At 46.3% G+C, this 19,359-nt stretch overlaps 1 protein-coding gene across 4 annotated transcripts in view; it reads right to left on the bottom strand.

Annotated features, from left to right (window-relative positions):
* The window catches only part of LOC124552557, a 276,969-nt gene that overhangs the window by 101,180 nt on the left and 156,430 nt on the right, over positions 1 to 19,359 (bottom strand). For all 4 annotated transcript variants that reach the window (XM_047126876.1, XM_047126877.1, XM_047126878.1 and 1 more), the window contains exons 6-7: positions 6,408 to 6,522; positions 2,156 to 2,250 (exon numbers count right to left, since the gene is read on the bottom strand). In XM_047126876.1, coding sequence (XP_046982832.1) covers positions 2,156 to 2,250; positions 6,408 to 6,522 — 210 coding nt within the window. The remainder of the gene's footprint in view (positions 1 to 2,155; positions 2,251 to 6,407; positions 6,523 to 19,359) is intronic.

Genomic DNA, 19,359 nt, shown 5'->3' with positions numbered 1-19,359 from the left:
TTTTCGAGTGCCTTTAATACCGTAAAGTAAAGCCAACTTTTCGACAGAGATGTAGCTCTGTGGTAGAGTGCTTGTCTGCCGCGTGAGAGCTGTGGATTCGATTCCCGGCGAATGCAAATTTTTAAACAAAGATGCATGTTCTACGAGCACCTCCGTGAAGCGCAAAATGCATAAAGATGGAAAAAATCGGAAGCGCTCGAGACTGATGACCGCTGGTTCGAGTCCCATTTCGGTAACTATTTTTTCCTTTTTTCGGCCAGTTCAGTTTGAAAACAAATGTCATCAAACATGCTACTTAATGCATACCTAATTATCGTTTTTATGAGAAATGTGCGTGTTCTTATTTTTAATTGACATCAAACACTTAATCCAGTTTACATTGCAAATATAGATTCTTAATTAATGATATTTTATATAAGATTGTTAATAAAATTGTTTCATTGAAAGAAAAGACAATACAGTTCAACTCTATTCTCTTCCGCATCGGCTGCTACGTGGTTAGCGCTGCTGATCATTAAGAGGAGAGGCACGGGTTCGATTGCCAGCCGGGCCTGAGATTTTTCTGCGCTCGGTGATAGGGTGTTGTGTTGTGGAGCTATTACGTTCGGATCGTCAAAAACGATATTCCACTGTTGAGATGGCTGAACGGACACAACCCGAAAGCCAAAAAAGTAAAAAAAAAAATTTTTTTCTATTTTATGTATTATATATACTCTTCACGGCAATGTACGTAAGGCATGCATCTTTGTATAAAAATGTACGACAGCCTAGAATCAAACAGGCCACCCACGTGGGAGGCAATTACTCTACCACAGCACCATGTTGCCCGTCGAGAAATCGGTCGTACTTTTGGGTATCAAAGACAATGCAAACATTTCACAGTCGATTCTACCGAGAATTTTTGATAGGTATGTATAACTGCTTTGACTGACTGACTCAGTCCGAACAGACCTTAGAAGGCGCAACGGAACCGACCGACCGCCAAGTTATCCTCAGACAATAGGCGTCACTGGATGCAGGTATGAAGGGGCCGTTGTCAGTCACGTAGGTCCTCAGTTGGCCTCACAAGGGCTGAGTGGCCACCGCCTCGCCAACAGCGCCCGGCAGACCCGGATGGTCACCCATCCAAGTGCTAGTCAAGCCCAAGGGCGCTTAATTTCGGTGATCTGACGGGAACCAGTGTTACCACTGACCGTTGGCATATAACTGCTTTGGTGGACTGATATATGAGTTCTGAATTTCAAGTACCATAAAGATAAAAAGTTACGAAAATCCTACTGAGAACCAAAATATTGTTCAATTCTGGTAAACATTTTTGGAAAACAGTGATCAATAGATTATTATATTTTTTAACTAAAGTACAGTCTTGATCACAACACTTATGTCTCAATAATACAGGTGACCGGTTTCGGTTATATTTATATAACCATCTTCAGACCAATGGCTCCCTTGGAGGATGGTAGGCGGAGCTCTCTTCAGCTGCTACGAAATCAACTACCATCCTCCAAGGGAGCCATTGGTCTGATGATGGTTATATAAATATAACCGAAACTGGTCACCTATGTTATTGAGACATAAGTGTAGTGATCAAGACTGAACTTTAGTTAAAAAATACAAAATATTGTTGCCCGTGGAAGTCGCCATATAGGCAACCTGTAACTGGTTTTCTGGTGATCCCTGCTATGCCTGTGTCCCTGTGTTTGAGTGTGTGTTAATAGGGAGTGTCAACAATTCCTGTACATGAGCTTTATGCGTCCTTTGTAGAAAATGAGTGTGGGGGATGTAGATGTGTGTTTGCTACGAATTTATTGCTCCTCCAATCCTCTCTCTGTGTGTTTGTCTGTGTGAGTATATATATATATGTGTGTGTGTGTGTGTGTGTGGTGTGTTGCTCGCCCCTCGCCGGCTACTTGCTACTCTGAGCGGAGCGGCGTGCAGGGCGTCTGGCTGGCGGGGTCTGCCATCTCATCTGATCGTGCGGAGCGGTGGTCCGAGGATCGAGTACCGGCGGAGCCGGCGTCGGCAAGCGACGCGAGGCTGGGCTGGGGGCTGCCGCGCCGACCCACCGCCGCCGCCGCCGCCGCCCCCGCGCCAGCTCCCGCCCCCACAGCCGCCCCCGCGGCGGCGGCCGCGCCCGCAGCCGCCGCCTGCTCACCTCCGTGAATCAGCTTGCTGTCGCGCAGCAGTGAGACGTTCATCAGGCGCGGGTTCGGCGTGTTGAAGATGGTGCGGTTCTCGCGCCACCGGGCCCTGCGGACACACGCGGCTTACATTCGCCTCCGCCATCTAACGGGACCTTAGCCAGTCATCTAAATGCAATTCAGAATGTGAGACCATACGCATACAAGTTTAACAAGGGTGTTTTTAAGCCTATTATTGGTTAATTTTTGTGCAAAATGTTGAGAAATAACTTTGGTTTGGTTAAAGGAAAACAAAAACACTGTAAAAAAATTAACGATGTTGTTGTGGCATACATACCAAGTGATCAAAACTTAATAAACCACGGAATAATGTAGATAGAGATGTAAAAATTGACACACATGCTTGGAATGACATGGGGTTTTATTAGAGCAAAGTTCAGAAAATGTACGACAGATGGCGCTGGACAGCAAAACGTCAGTGACTGCGCATGACAATCGTGCATAAAAGGAGATGTAATGAGAGAGAGAATCTCCTTCTCCGCCGACGACCAGCTCCTTAACCTTACCAATCTTCTTTCCCTCCAACTTAACTCCCGTCGCTCCGCTATCTTTGTTGATCTCCAGAACGCCTGTGACCGTGTCTGGCATCCCGAGCTCCTCTTCAAACTCCAGACCTATGCTCTCCCCATCAACTTCGTCCGTCTCGTTGCTTCCTTCCTTTCCCATCGTCGCTCCTATGTGAATACCCACAATTCCAACTCCCGTACTTTCTATCCCTCTGCCGGCGGGCCCCAAGGTTCTGTCCATTCCCCTCTACTCTATCTCCTGTACACTGCTGATATGCCCAAACCTCCCCCTCCTGTTCATCTTCTCCAGTTCGCTGATGACACCGCCTTCCTAGCCCTCTATCCTACCCTTCAATGGTCCCAACGTACCCTCCAAGCCCACCTTGACCAATTCACCGCTTGGTGCAGCCAGTGGTTAATCCGTTAGCTCCCTCCGAGACCCAGGCGATCATCATAGGCCGCACCACCCGCTCCTTCCGCCTCCATGATTTCTACCTCACCATTTATGGCCGTCCTATCCACCTCACTCCTACCTTCAAATACCTTTGCCTCACACTCGACCGCCACCTCACCTGGACTCCCCATCTCCTTACCATCCAAAACAAAGCTCACAACCGCCTTTGCCTCCTGAAACTCCTGTCCGGCCAGACGTGGGGTCTGCGTCCTTCCACCGTCCTTCACACCTACAAATCCTTGATCCACCCCATCCTCTGTTATGCCAGCATAGCTTGGATTTCCGCCCCTCCCCGGTTCTGTAAAGCCCTCCAAATCCTCGAATACCATGCGCTCTGCCTCGCCTTCCGCATCCACCTTCCGTCCCCCATACGCATCCTCTACGACCTCATCCCCTTCCCCCACCTTCTCCTTTTCTTTGAACACATCCGCACACTATATATTCAAATGGTTCAAATGGCTCTGAACACTATGGAACTCAACTTCTGAGGTCATCAGTCCCCTGAAACTTAGAACCACTGAAACCTAACTAACCTAAGGACATCACACACATCCATGCCAGAGGCAGGATTCGAACCTGCGACCGTTGCGGTCACGCGGTTCCAGACTGTAGCGCCTAGACCCACTATATATTGTCCGCCGCCTTGATCCCCCTCACCCCCTGGTGTCTCCCTTCCTCTCCACCCCCAACCAGTTGCCGCGCCTTTACCGTTGTGTCCCACTCTCTCTCGATCTCTACACCATCTTTCCCAATGCAACTTCCACCGTCTACCCCTCCCGGATGATGAGCTTCGCCCTGACATCTACCCTTCCTACCAACTCTAACCCCATCTTCCTGCCTCCTCCTCAGGGCTCCCTCTCCTCCCCCTCCCTCCTCCTGAGCGGCTTCCCCCTCCTACTCCCCCCCCCCCCCCCCCTTCCTCCTTTCAGTGTCTCTGCACTCCCTCCTGTCCTGTCTTCTGTCTTCATCCCCGCCCCACATGTCTCCTGCCTCTTCATGTACCCACTGATGCCATGCCCCTCCTCTCTTCATCCCGCCATTTCCCCAGCTGCCCCTTTGCTCTCCCCTCCTTTTCCATCCTCTCTGCCCTTTTCCTCGGCAGGTCCCGCCTGGCAGTTTCATTCTTCGTCGTGTGTGCTCCAAGTGGGTTTTAAGTGTGTTGTTCCGGAGTGTTTTTACTACTGTGGCCGCCTTTTAACGTGTGGATGTCCATTCAGTGTCTTCTCTGAGTTTTGAAGAATCGCCAACTGTGTTTTTTAACTTTCTGGTGACTTTTTTTTTAATCGTCCTCCATGAGCGTCTCCGTGTTAGCCTATTTTTTACCTCCATTTCCTCCCATTATTCAGTTTTAAAATCCCCTCTATCGCCTTATGTATGTAACATTTTATTCTTATTTTACGTTGTCATATGGGGCAGGGGAATGAAATCACAATAAAGGAAAAAAAAAAGAGAGAGAGTATCAGATGCGCCAGGAGTCGCAGCATGTTGGCGTTACCAGAAAAGGCGCTTTTAGTGAAGCTGTATTATCAGAATGGGGAATGTGCTAGGTCAGCGTTACGATCCTATCGCCCTAGGAAGGGGATTCGAACGCGTAAAGGTCCGTTGACAAATGCAGTTGTGGCGAGAATGATTTCGTAGTTCGAAGGCATGGGTTGTTTAGACGATAGACCCTGTAGTGGCCGACTGAGCACAAGGCGTAATGTTGCTGCGACAGTTCAGGAAGAGATGGAAACTGTAGCGGGTTCGTCTACGCACGGGGAAGTCAGCGCTAGTGCAGTTCTACGTCGCACCAGGATCCCATACACTACTGTTTCGTTGGCACTTAGGCGTACCCTCCTATGTTATCCGTACAAAATCCATCGGCATCATGAACTGTTACCCGGCGATTTAGTGAAGTGGAGGGCAATTACGGTGTGGTCGTTTCAAAAGATAGCGGAAGATGACAATTGGTTGAGTAACGTGTTGAGGACCGACAAAACCCATTTCACGCTCCGAGGGTCTGTCAACGCCCACAACTGCAGAATTTGGGCAACCGAAAATCCTAGAACTGTCGTGGAAACTCCATTGCACGACGAGAAAGTCACAGTTTGGGTTGGATTTACCACATCTACCGTTATCGGGCCTTTTTCCTTCAAGGATATGTGTGATTCTGGATTTGTAACTGCTACCGTGACGGGTGAGAGGTACGCCGATATGTTACAGAATCGGATCATTCCCAGCCTGGCTGATAAACACCTGCTGGAACGCACGATGTTTATGCAGGATGGCGCTCCACCCCCTATTGCTAGACGTGTGAAAGATCTCTTGCACGCGTCGTTTGGTGATGATCGTGTGCTCAGCTGCCACTTTCGTCATGCTTGGCCTCTCAGGTCCCCAGACCTCAGTCCGTGCGATTATTGACTTGGGGGTTATCTGAAGTCATAAGTGTATCGTGATCGACTGACATCTCTAAGGATGCTGAAAGACAACATCTGACGTCAATGCCTCACCATAACTCCGGACAAGCTTTACACTGCTGTTCACAACATTATTCCTCGACTACAGCTATTGTTGAGGAATGATGGTGGACATATGGAGCATTTCCTGTAAAGAACATCATCTTTGCTTTGTATTACTTTGTTATGCTAATTATTGCTATTCTGATCAGATGAAGCGCCATCTGTCGGACATTTTTTGAACTTTTGTATTGTTTTTGTTCTAATAAAACCCAAAGCCATTCCAAGCATGTGTGTCAATTTTTACCTCTCTATCTACATTATTCCGTGGTTTATTAAGTTTTCAAGTTAATACTGACTTTTTGATCACCCAGTACTTTAAACTATCATTAAACATACCCAATTTATATGGGTACTGTGATTTAGTTATGTAACGTGAGATATTATTATGAGGCTGATTATAATTACGAACACGAATAATAATATTAATAGTAATTAATAATAATAATAACAATAATAGCAAGCTTTCAGAATAAAGATAATGTTAATTAGCTTAGAGCTTCTGAAGTCATGTTTAATAGTGTCACAAACACAAAGGATAATGGCAATGAAGAAGACTGAAATGCCAGTGACAGAGACTGTTAAGAAAAACTTTTCGATAGACGCCTCTATAGACAAGGGGGAGGGAAGGGAAAAGGGGAGGAGGGGGTGTTACTACAGTGAGTTACAGATAAGTGTGTTGAACAGATCATGGAGAAACGTTTGAAAATCGAGAAAGAAAACAGAAGCAGTAGGCTTGGAGGAGACTTACTTGCTGAAGAGATGCAGTACGACGCAGAGGATGATGAACATTAGTCCCAAGCCGACCAGGACGCCGATCATGGTGGGGTCAACGTACTGCAGCGACGGCGGCTCCTGCTTGATGTCTTCGTCATGCACACAAACATGCTCCATGTGACACACATCAAAATATACATTTTGCAAGCTGCTCACTATCACTTACAGGTATATTTTCCTATTTCTCGAGCCCTCGTATTGTGTATAATGGACGGTACAAAATATATCATAATCCCATTCCCTGTTTCATTTCATGCAGAAAAAAAGACTGTCGGTAGCCCTGTGTACAAACCATAATGTCTCTAAATCACTATAGGAAATATAGAGACAATGCGCTTTTTACATCACTTTCTTATGGAGTAAGATGATGTTGATGTATGGGATGATGTGGATCCTTAGAGTTCGACTGTTAAATTACACTGACGTGATTCTCCCCCATGTACGTATTTGATACAGATGGTGTTGATGTTTATTAAGTCTTTCCACATGTGGACTGGTGAGTTGATTTGAATGTCGCATCTGTTGTGACATGTTGCATAGGGGTTATCCGAATGCTGCCGATAGCAGATCATGTACACTACTGGCCATTAAAATTGCTACACCACGAAGATGACGTGCTACAGACGCGAAATTTAACCGACAGGAAGAGGACGCTGTGATATGCAAATGATTAGCTTTTCAGAGCATTTCTCGCAAGGTTGGCGCCGGTGGCGACACCCACAACGTGCTGACATGAGGAAAGTTTCCAACCGATTTCTCATACACAAACAGCAGTTGACCGCCGTTGCCTGGTGAAACGTTGTTGTGATGCCTCGTATAAGGAGCAGAAATGCGTACCATCACGTTTCCGACTTTGATAAAGGTCGGATTGCAGCCTATCGCGATTGCGGTTTATCGTATCGCGACATTGCTGCTCGCGTTGGTTGAGATCCATTGACTGTTAGCAGAATATGGAATCGGTGGGTTCAGGAGGGTAATACAAAACGCCGTGCTGGATACCAACGGCCTCGTATCACTAGCAGTCGAGATGACAGGCATCTTACCCGCATTGCTGTAACGGATCGAGCAGCCACGTCTCAATCCCTGAGTCAACAGCTGGGGGCGTTTGCAAGACAACAACCATGTGCACGAACAGTTCGACGACGTTTGCAGCAGCATGGGCTATCAGCTCGGAGACCATGGCTGCGATTACTGCTGACGCTGCATCACAGACAGGAGCGCCTGCGACGGCGTAATTAACGACAAACCTGGGTGGACGAATGGCAAAACGTCATTTTTTCGGATGAATCTAGGTTGTGTTTACAGCATCATGATGGTCGCACTCGTGTTTGGTGACATCCCGCTTAACGCACATTGCAAGCGTGTATTCGTCATCGCCATACTGGCGTATCACCCGGCGTGGTGGTATGGGGTGCCATTGGTTACACGTCTCGGTCACCTCTTGTTCGCATTGACGGAATTTTGAACAGTGGACGATACATTTCAGATGTGTTACGACCCGTGGCTCTACCCTTCATTCGATCCCTACGAAACCCTACATTTCAGCAGGATAATGCACGACTGTATGTTGCAGGTCTTGTACGGGCATTTCTTGATACATAAAATGTGCCCTGTCCAGCACATTCTCCAGATCTGAAAACGTCTGGTCAATGGTGGCCGAGCAACTGGCTCGTCACAATACGCGAGTCACTACTCTTGATGAACTGTGGTATCGTGTTGAAGCTGCATGAGCAGCTGTACTTGTACACTCATCCAAGCTCTGTTTGACTCAGTGCCCAGGCGTATCAAGGCCATTATTACGGCCAGAGGTGGTTGTTGTGGGTACTGATTTCTCTGGATGTATGCACCAAAACTGCGTGAAAATGTAATCAGATGTCAGTTCTAGTACAATATATTTGTCCGATGAATACCCGTTTGTCATCTGCATGTCTTCTTGGTGTAGCAATTTTGATCGCCAGTAGTGTATATTATTTCTAAGTCAACATCCCTTTTTATCAATACATACTAATCGTACAGGGATTAATGAGGCATCTTTAAAAAGGCTTTTTAATCTGCTTCTGACATTGCATACAACATAAATGAGACTTTTAAGTATCATAGGCAAAAGGGTTTCATGGATGTCCAGTTTCATACGCATATTTTAAGATGTCAACTTATTATTTACGAATAACGGACTCCCTTTCCATATTATCTTATTACAAATACCGTCGTATTTGTTTTACAGTACTTGCTAACTGAATAATTTGTATACGCCATTGTCATAGATAATAGCTGTGACCACTGGGTTAGTTCATTATCTCTGTCCGTCATACAGGTTGACTTTCGTAAACGAATAAACTTCCCGAAACGACAAACATGTCTGTCATTGTAGCCTTTAATTGTTATTTACCTATTGCTACTACCGCCTAACGTGCTTATTGTAACTGAGAATGCTTGTCGAGTTAAAGTTATAGGTTATGTGGCCGTACTGACAGTCCATGGTCTCTGCCCGTCATACAAACCGGGACAAACATTCCGAATGCGGAACACATTTTTGGACACATGGAAATTAATTTACAGGAATGTGTAACAAATTCATAATCACTATTTCACGTTTTTTGGTTCATTTGTAAAAGTATTTTATTTTCATTTCCACAACTACCCTTATCCCAACAGCTACACTTATTCCAAATTCTGTCATTATTTAAAACTATAAAATTGCGAAAGTCTGGCATCGGTCCCCTGGTAAACTGAAAACTGTACAGTCAATAAGGACAATGTCTTCTTTTGGGGAGCGTCCTAGTGATGAAGATGTAAGGGTATTATACCAACTCAAGGGAAAAACTAAAACGGGTCGTGGAATAAATGAAGTTATACAGGGTGTTACAAAAAGGTACGGCCAAATTTTCAGGAAAAATTCCTCACACACAAATAAAGAAAAGACGTTATGTGGACATGTGTCCGGAAACGCTTAATTTCCATGTTAGACCTCATTTTAGTTTCGTCAGTATGTACTGTACTTATCATGATTTCATACGGGATACTCTACCTGCGCTGCTAGAACATGTGCCTTTACAAGTACGACACAACATGTAGTTCATGCACGATGGAGCTCCTGCACATTTCAGTCGAAGTGTTCGTAAGCTTCTCAACAACAGATTCGGTGACCGACGGATTGGTAGAGGCGAACCAATTCCGTGACCTCCACGCTCTCCTGACCTCAACCCTCTTGACTTTCATTTATGGGGGCATTTGGAAGCTCTTGTCTACGCAACCCCGGTACCAAATGTAGAGACTCTTCGTGCTCGTATTGTGGACGGCTGTGATACAATACGCCATTCTCCAGGGCTGCATCAGCGCATCAGGGATTCCATGCGACGAAGGGTGGATGCATATATCCTCGCTAACGGAGGACATTTTGAACATTTCCTGTAACAAAATGTTTGAACTCACGCTGGTACGTTCCCGGGTTCGATTCCCGGCGGGGTCAGGGATTTTCTCTGTCTCATGATGACTGGCTGTTGTGTGATGTCCCTAGGTTAGTTAGGTTTAAGTAGTTCTAAGTTCTAGGGGACTGATGACCATAGACGTTAAGTCCCATAGTGCTCAGAGCCATTTGAACCACGCTGGTATGTTCTGTTGCTGTGTGTTTCCAATTCCATGATTAATGTGATTTGAAGAGAAGTACTAAAATGAGCTCTAACATGGAGAGTAAGCGTTTCCGGACACATGTCCACATAACATATTTTCTTTCTTTGTGTGTGAGGAATGTTTCCTGAAAGTTTGGCCGTACCTTTTTGTAACAACCTGTACAGTAAGACTCAAGTTTCCGTGTTGCTTCAAAAAGTTTCGTTCACAGCCACGGGATTACTTAATGCTAATCCCTATCGTCGTAATTAAAACACGACGTGTATTTGGGAGGAAGTGATATGTATCATCAGTTGTCTTAGAATGTACACTGCCGAAATCTTACGACAAATCAAATCACTGCTTGATGCACAAGGCCTTCCTTCCAGCGCTTCTCACCACAGGTTAATGAGTATTTCTGCACTCCGTTAGTCAGGTACTACTCTGACGGAAACTTCTCTTGATAAGGGGCTGAGCCGCGATTCGTAGCCGGGCGGTCTGTTGCGCCTTGCCACGGTTCGCGCGGCTCCTCTCGTCAGAGGTTCGTGCCCTCCCTCGGGAATGGGCTGTCCTTAGCCTAAGTTGGTTTAAGTACCGTAGTGTGTAGGCCTAGGGACCGATGACCTCAGCAGTTTGGTATTATAGGAACTTACCACAAAGAAAAAGACATCGGGTGAGTGAGAGAAATATGAACGTATTACTTCGAGCACGAAATTGGTTCCGTTCGCCGATGACATTGTAATTCTGTCAGAGACAGCAAAGGACTTGGAAGAGCAGTTGAACGGAATGGACAGTGTCTTGAAAGGAGGATATAAGATGAACATCAACAAAAGCAAAACAAGGATATTGAAATGTAGTCGAATTAAGCCGGGTGATGCTGAGGGAATTAGATTAGGAAATGAGACACTTAAAGTAGTAAAGGAGTATTGATGTTTGGGGAGCAAAATAACTGATGATGGTCGAAGTAGAGAGGAGATAAAATGTAGACTGGCAATGGCAAGGAAAGCGTTTCTGAAGAAGAGAAATTTGTTAACATCGAGTATAGATTTACGTGTCAGGAAGTCGTTTCTGAAAGTATTTGTATGGAGTGTAGCCATGTATGGAAATGAAACATGGACGAAAAAAACTTTGGACAATATCAGAATAGAAGCTCTCGAAATGTGGTGCTACAGAAGAATGCTGAAGATTGGACATCACACAACTAATGAGGAGGCATTGAATAGAATTGGGGAGGAGTTTGTGGCACAACTTGACTAGAAGAAGGGATCGGTTGGTAGGACATGTTCTGAGGCATCAAGGGATCACCAATTTAGTACTGGAGGGCAGCGTGGAGGGTAAAAATCATAGAGGGAGACCAAGAGATGAATACACTAAGCAGATTCAGAAGGATGTAGGTTGCAGTAGGGAGTAGAGATGAAGAAGCTTGTACAGGATAGGGTAACATGGAGAGCTGCATCAAACCAGTCTCAGGACTGAAGACCACAAAAACAACAACAACAACAACAACCTTCCTTCCTGTGAATTAGAGTCTGACAACTTTCTCCTGTGCAGCCTAGATCTACGTAGTCGTCTCACCGTAAATAGCTCGACATGGATACTCTTACACCTTTTTTGCGCCACGGAAAAAATTATAGATCGCTAATAGCCTAATCAATTAATATACTGTCCGAAGAAAAAAAGTGAATCACCGAGAAGGGGAACGAAATGAAACATCACGGGTTGACACGGTATGTTATGTTACCACAGTGAGTACAAACTCGAGTAAAATGTACAAAGAACTTGACAGTAGGAGCCAACTTATCAGTACGGCGTTGCACACATTCTGGCGTGCATGCTTGCAGAGGCTCAGTTGGGAAGAGTGTCATAGAGCCATTGTGTCCTCTCCTGAGAGAAGCTGGCACACACTTGGTGAAACTGGTCCTTGATATCGCGGATACTGGCATTGGGATGAAGTTGATGTCGGAGCTTGTCTCAGAAGCGACAACCGCGAAAGTACCTCATCGTCACATAAGTAGTTCATAAAGATACGTGTCATGTGTGGACAAGCATTGTTTTGCTGGAAATTGATATCACAGTACTATCGCGTGAGAGTTGCGGCACGAGGGCGCAGGATGCGTATCATGTCATTTCTGGAAACCCAGAGTCTACTCTGTAGGAATCAACATGGATTCCGGAAACAGCGATCGTGTGAGACCCAACACGCTTTATTTGTTCATGAGACCCAGAAAATATTAGATACAGTCTCCCAGGTAGATGCCATTTTCCTTGACTTCCGGAAGGCGTTCGATACAGTCCCGCACTGTCGCCTGATAAACAAAGTAAGAGCCTTCGGAATATCAGACCAGCTGTGTGGCTGGATTGAAGAGGTTTTAGCAAACAGAACACAGCATGTTGTTCTCAATGGAGAGACGTCTACAGACCTCTGGCGTGCCACAGGGGAGTGTTATGAACCATTGCTTTTCACAATATATATAAATGACCTAGTAGCCGGCCGAAGTGGCCGTGCGGTTAAAGGCGCTGCAGTCTGGAACCGCAAGACCGCTACGGTCGCAGGTTCGAATCCTGCCTCGGGCATGGATGTTTGTGATGTCCTTAGGTTAGTTAGGTTTAACTAGTTCTAAGTTCTAGGGGACTAATGACCACAGCTGTTGAGTCCCATAGTGCTCAGAGCCATTTTTTTTTGACCTAGTAGATAGTGTCCGAAGTTCCATGCGGCTTTTCGCGGATGATGCTGTAGTATACAGAGAAGTTGCAGCATTAGAAAGTTGCAGCGAAATGCAGGGAGATCTGCAGCGGATAGGCACTTGGTGCAGGGAGTGGCAACTGACCCTAACATAGACAAATGTAATGTATTGCGAATACTAAGAAAGAAGGATCCTTTATTGTATGCTTATATGATAGCGGAACAAACACTGGTAGCAGTTACTTCTGTAAAATATCTGGGAATATGCGTACGGAACAATTTGAAGTGGAGTGATCATATAAAATTAATTGTTGGTAAGGCGGGTGCCAGGTTGAGATTGATTGGGAGAGTGCTTAGAAAATGTAGTCCATCAACAAAGGAGGTGGCTTACAAGACACTCGTCTGACCTATACTTGAGTATTGCTCGTCAGTGTGGGATCCGTACCAGGTCGGGTTGACAGAGGGGATAGAGAAGATCCAAAGAAGAGCGGCGCGTTTCGTCACAGGGTTATTTGGTAACCGTGATAGCGTTACGGAGATGTTTAGCAAACTCAAGTGGCAGACTCTGCAAGAGAGGCGCTCTGCATCGCGGTGTAGCTTGCTGTCCAGGTTTCGGGAGGGTGCGTTTGTGGATAAGGTATCGAATATATTGCTTCCCCCTACTTATACCTCCCGAGGAGACCACGAATGTAAAATTAGAGAGATTCGAGCGCGCACGGAGGCTTTCCGGCAGTCGTTCTTCCCGCGAACCATACGCGACTGGAACAGAAAAGGGAGGTAATGACAGTGGCACGTAAAGTGCCCTCCGCCACACACCGTTGGGTGGCTTGCGGAGTATATATGTAAAGTAGATGTAGATGCCCGTGACGTACTGTCGTGTCGTTAGAGATCTATCAATCGCTAACAGCCCTGAGCTTAAGTCATAGCCATCTGTGTTGTGCTGTTAACGGCAGCACACGCAGGAGGCGGTAATTCCCCACTACTGGTGCTGCTAGTCTTCGACCAAAGGTGCTGTATGACACAGAATGTTGCAGCGATTCTATTACTTGTGCAAATGTGAAGGGGTTACGATGCGCTTGGAGCACATATGGCGATCGTACTTTGTGGCGGTCAGACGTCGGAACCTCGACGACGAGCATACCTGACCTTAACGTTGCCAAGCAATCCAACATCTGACTACTGTCACATCCGAATGCTCCACAAATCTCGCTACTGCCTGATTCGGCTATTCGGCCAAATAGAGACGCACAACAAGGCCCGGTCAGGTGCCATTAACGCTGTCTACATCTACATCTACATATATACTCCGCAATCCACGGTGCGTGGCAGAGGGTACCTCGTACCACAACTAGCATCTTCTCTCCATGTTCTACTCCCAAACATAACGAGGGAAAAATGACTGCCTGTATGCCTCTATACGAGCCCTAATCTCTCTTATCTTTGTGGTCTTTCCGCGAAATATAAGTTGGCGGCACTAAAATTTACTGCAGTCAGCCTCAAACACTGGTTCTCTAAACTTCCTCAGTAGCGGTCCACGAAAAGAACGCCTCCTTTCCTCCAGAGACTCCCACCCGACTTCCTGAAGCATTTCCGTAACACTCGCGTGATGATCAAACCTACCAGTAACAAATCTAGCAGCCCGCCTCTGAATTGCCTCTATGTCCTCCCTCAATCAGACCTGATAGGGATCCCAAACGCTCGAGCAGTACTCAAGAATAGGTCGTATTATTTTATAAGCGGTCTCCTTTACAGATGAACCACATCTTCCCAAAATTCTACCAATGAACCGAAGACGACTATCCGCCTTCCCCACAACTGCCATTACATGCTTGTCCCACTTCATATCGCTCTGCAATGTTACGCCCAAATATTTAATCGACGTGACTGTGTCAAGCGCTACACTACTAATGGAGTATTCAAACATTACGGGATTCTTTTTCCTATTCATCTGCATTAATTTACATTTATCTATATTTACACCAATCACAAATCCTGTGTAAGTCATCTTGTATCCTCCCATCAGCAAACAGCCGCACATTGCTATCCACCCTATCCAAAAGATCATTTATGTAGATAGAAAACAACAGCGGACCTACCACACTTCCCTGGGACACTCCAGATGATACCCTCACCTCCGATACGATCATGCTGCCTTTCCGTGTCTCTTATAGTGATTACCCAACACTGATGCTATTCACACCCCTTATACAGGGTTTGTATAAAAAGTAATGAGATTGAGAATCAAAATGTATTGTAGATATCGCTACAACCACTTAGTACTCTTCAACGTATGATCCTTGAGAGTCAACAACCCGCTGCAAGCGAAACATCCACGCTTCAAACGCTGCCGCGAACCTGAGTCTGGGATGGCCTTCAAAGTCCTCGTAGTGGCGGCTTGGACCTCTTCCAGGGACCCATGATGGTGTCCTTTCAGGGAAGTGATTGGTTTGGGGCACAAAAACAAGACTGGCGTGGCCACGTCGAGACTGTAGGGAGGGCTGGGCGATCGTTGAATCCGTTTCTTATCCAGGTAGCTGGCCATCATCAAGCAGGTGTGACTCGGCGTGTAGTCATGATGCAGCTTCCAGTCATTGGCGAGGGCAAGCCTCACGCGATCGACCCTGCCTTTCAGTCTCTTGAGCACTTCGCAATAAAACGCACTGTTGACAGTTTGGCCTCGGGGGACATACTCGTGACGAACGACACCCCTGACGTCGAAAAATACGATCAGCATGGGTTTCACCTTCGATTTGCTCATGCCAGCCAATTTGGGACGTGGGGATGCTGCGGTGTGCCATTCGGCACTCATGCGCATTGTCTCCGGGTCGTGGTGAAACACACGGGATTCGTCTGCGGTGATGTTATCTAAAAATTCCAGATCAGCTGCAAGGCTCTGTAGATTGTTTGGCAGGCGTTCACACGTGCTTGCTTTTGAACGTCTGACTAAATCTTCGGGACCATCTCGTCGCAGATCTTCCTCATGGACAATTCTTTGGTGATGATGTTGTGCACTGTCATTGCGGTGTCACCGCCAGACACCACACTTGCTAGATGGTAGCTTTTAAATCGGCCGCGGTCCGTTAGTATACGTCGGACCCGCGTGTCGCCACTATCAGTGATTGCAGACCGGGCGCCGCCGCACGGCATGTCTAGTCTAGAGAGACTCCCTAGCACTCGCCCCAGTTGTACAGCCGACTTTGCTAGCGATGGTTCACTGACTACATACGCTCTCATTTGCAGAGACGGCAGTTTAGCATAGCCTTCAGCTACGTCATTTGCTACGACCTAGCAAAGCGCCATATTCAGTTACTATAAGAACTATCTTCAAGAATGTATTCTGAACAGATAATATTGTGGCTTATGTACCGTCAAGAGCGACGTTCATCATCACGTCAGTATAGTTATTCCCTCCTCGCGCCAGCCTGCGTGAGCTAAAACGCGTGCATTTCGGCCTCCACTCGTAACACGGTGTTGGCTCTTCTGCTAACACAAAAGTCGTTTTATCGAGTCCGAGGTCGTCTGCTATCATCCTGACACTCATCCGACAGTCGGTGCTCAATAAAGCTCGCATACGGTCGATTTTTTTCGCTAGTTTTGCTGGTTGATTGGCGTTCCGAGCGGTCCTCGTCCTCAACGCCGACGACTTTGCGACGTGTCTACCTAACGCACGATGCTGCCGAGACAAGAGCCCCCCCCCCCCCCCCCCCCGGGGGAGCGCGCACTGCGGATTACAGTCGCGTCAGTAAAAAATCAGTCTCACTACTTTTTATAGAAACCCTGTATGTCCTATCAGACCTGGTAGCAACACTAACCAAGAAACGACGATAATGCAGTCTTGGTTGCAACTCTAATCATTTACGTGCAGAAATACTCATTAATCTGTGGTTAGAGATGCTGGAAGAAAGGCCTTGTGCATCAAGCAATGATTTGATTTGTCGTAAGATTTCCGCAGTGTACATTCTAAGACAACCGATGATACATATCACTTCCACCCACGTACACGTCGCGTACGTGTACGACGGTCATAGACAACAACTGGCCAAGTCTTGTGGCTGGTTAAATTTTTACGACATTGCACTGTCTGTGTTATTCTGATTACAACGCAAACTTCCTTTCAGGCACTGCGGCTACTACAATGCCTGATCTGTACGGCGACTACAGCCGTTATGAAATACATTAAATGAATGCGAATAAGGCAACAATCGGCTGTAGTATGGAATGACGACAATGAAAATTTGTACCGGATCGATACTCGAACCCGGGTTTCCCGCTTATCGTTTAGGTATCCCTGCACGACTCACGGCCCGACCCAAACTTCCATATGTCGTCAACCACACGCCTACGACTTGTACTCATGCATCCATTATGTGCATTTCCGTACGGGTCAGACGTTGTAGTTGAAAGTCGCTTGCCTGCTTTCGGCAATACCTGTGTTATTCTGATTGCAACGCATGGTTGGGTTGGGTTGTTTGGGGGAAGAGACCAAACAGCGAGGCCATCGGTCTCATCGGGTTAGGGAAGGACGGGGAAGGAAGTCGGCCGTGCCCTTTCAAAGGAACCATCCCGGCATTTGCCTGCAGCGATTTAGGGAAATCACGGAAAACCTAAATCAGGATGGCCGGACGCGGGATTGAACCGTCGTCCTCCCGAATGCGAGTCCAGTGTGCTAACCACTGCGTCACTTCGCTCGGCCTACAACGCATGTATGCATGCATGTCCAAAGGAACAGGCACTGTGGCGACAGCAACGCCTGATCTGTACTGGAATATACAGACAGGGTGATTCAAAAAGAATACCACAACTTTAAAAATGTGTATTTAATGAAAGAAACATAATATAACCTTCTGTTATACATCATTACAGAGAGTATTTAAAAAGGTTTTTTTTTTCACTCAAAAACAAGTTCAGAGATGTTCAATATGGCCCCCTCCAGACACTCGAGCAATATCAACCCGATACTCCAACTCGTTCCACACTCTCTGTAGCATATCAGGCGTAACAGTTTGGATAGCTGCTGTTATTTCTCGTTTCAAATCATCAATGGTGGCTGGGAGAGGTGGCCGAAACACCATATCCTTAACATACCCCCATAAGAAAAAATCGCAGGGGGTAAGATCAGGGCTTCTTGGAGGCCAGTGATGAAGTGCTCTGTCACGGGCTGCCTGGCGGCCGATCCATCGCCTCGGGTAGTTGACGTTCAGGTAGTTACGGCCAGATAAGTGCCAATGTGGTGGCGCTCCATCCTGCTGAAATATGAATTGTTGTGCTTCTTGTTCGAGCTGAGGGAACAGCCAATTCTCTAACATCTCCAGATACTGTAGTCCAGTTACAGTAGCACCTTCGAAGAAAAAGGGACCAAAAACTTTATTGGCTCAAATGGCACAGAAAACGTTCACCTTAGGCGAGTCACGTTCATACTGAGTTGTTTCCCGCGGATTCTCAGTGCCCCATATACAGACATTGTGACAGTTGACTTTCCAGTTAGTGTGGAAAGTTGCTTCATCACTAAACACAATCTTTGAAACGAAAGATTCAGCTGTTTCCATTTGAACAAGGATAAAATCACAGAAATCGATTCGTTTAATCTTATCAGCTGCAGACAGTGCTTGAACCAATTTCAGACGATAAGGTTTCATAACTAACCTTTTTCGTAGGACTCTCCATACAGTTGATTGTGGAATTTGCAGCTCTCTGCTAGCTCTGCGAGTCGATTTTCCTGGGCTGCGAACAAATGCTTGCTGGATGCGTGCTACATTTTCATCACTCGTTCTCGGCCGTCCAGAACTTTTCCCTTTGCACAAACACCCATTCTCTGTAAACTGCTTATACCAACGTTTAATACACCGCCTATCAGGAGGTTTAACACCATACTTCGTTCGAAATGCACGCTGAACAACTGTCGTCGATTCACTTCTGCCGTACTCAATAACACAAAAAGCTTTCTGTTGAGCGGTCGCCATCTTAGCATCAACTGACGCTGACGCCTAGTCAACAGCGCCTCAAGCGAACAAATGTACAACTAAATGAAACTTTATAGCTCCCTTAATTCGCCGACAGATAGTGCTTAGCTCTGCCTTTTGTCGTTGCAGAGTTTTAAATTCCTAAAGTTGTGGTATTCTTTTTGAATCACCCTGTACATAATGGATGTACGAGTACAGGCCGTAGACGCATGACTGACGACATATGGCAGTTTGATGCGGCCATGAACCGATGCACGAATAGCGAAATGGTATGGCGACCGCACGCGATAGACGGAAAATCCGGGTTGGAGTACCGATCCGGCACAAATTTTCCCTGTCGTCATTCCATTCTACAGCTGATGGTTGTCCACATTCGCAATTGCGCGTTCATTTAATGCACACATTTTTTGTCGGGTAGTGTGAAACAAATGTAGGATCTTCAATGACATTTACGTTAAAATGAACAGTGAAGATAGCAATAATATTTGTTTATTCACTGGTTTCGGCTTATGTAAATGCCATCTTCAGAATTTTTGGCCCCCTGTGGCTGTCGGCGGCGGCTCTCTGGTTTTCTCGCGATACCACGATCGTACACTCGAAGAGCCGCCAGCACCATCCATAGGGGGCAAAAAATTTTGAAGATGGCATTTACAGAAGCCGAAACCAGTGAATAAACA

Source organism: Schistocerca americana, chromosome 10 (assembly GCF_021461395.2).
Source record: "Schistocerca americana isolate TAMUIC-IGC-003095 chromosome 10, iqSchAmer2.1, whole genome shotgun sequence".
Taxonomy (NCBI): domain Eukaryota; kingdom Metazoa; phylum Arthropoda; class Insecta; order Orthoptera; family Acrididae; genus Schistocerca; species Schistocerca americana.
This window is presented reverse-complemented; position numbering and strand designations above follow the sequence as displayed.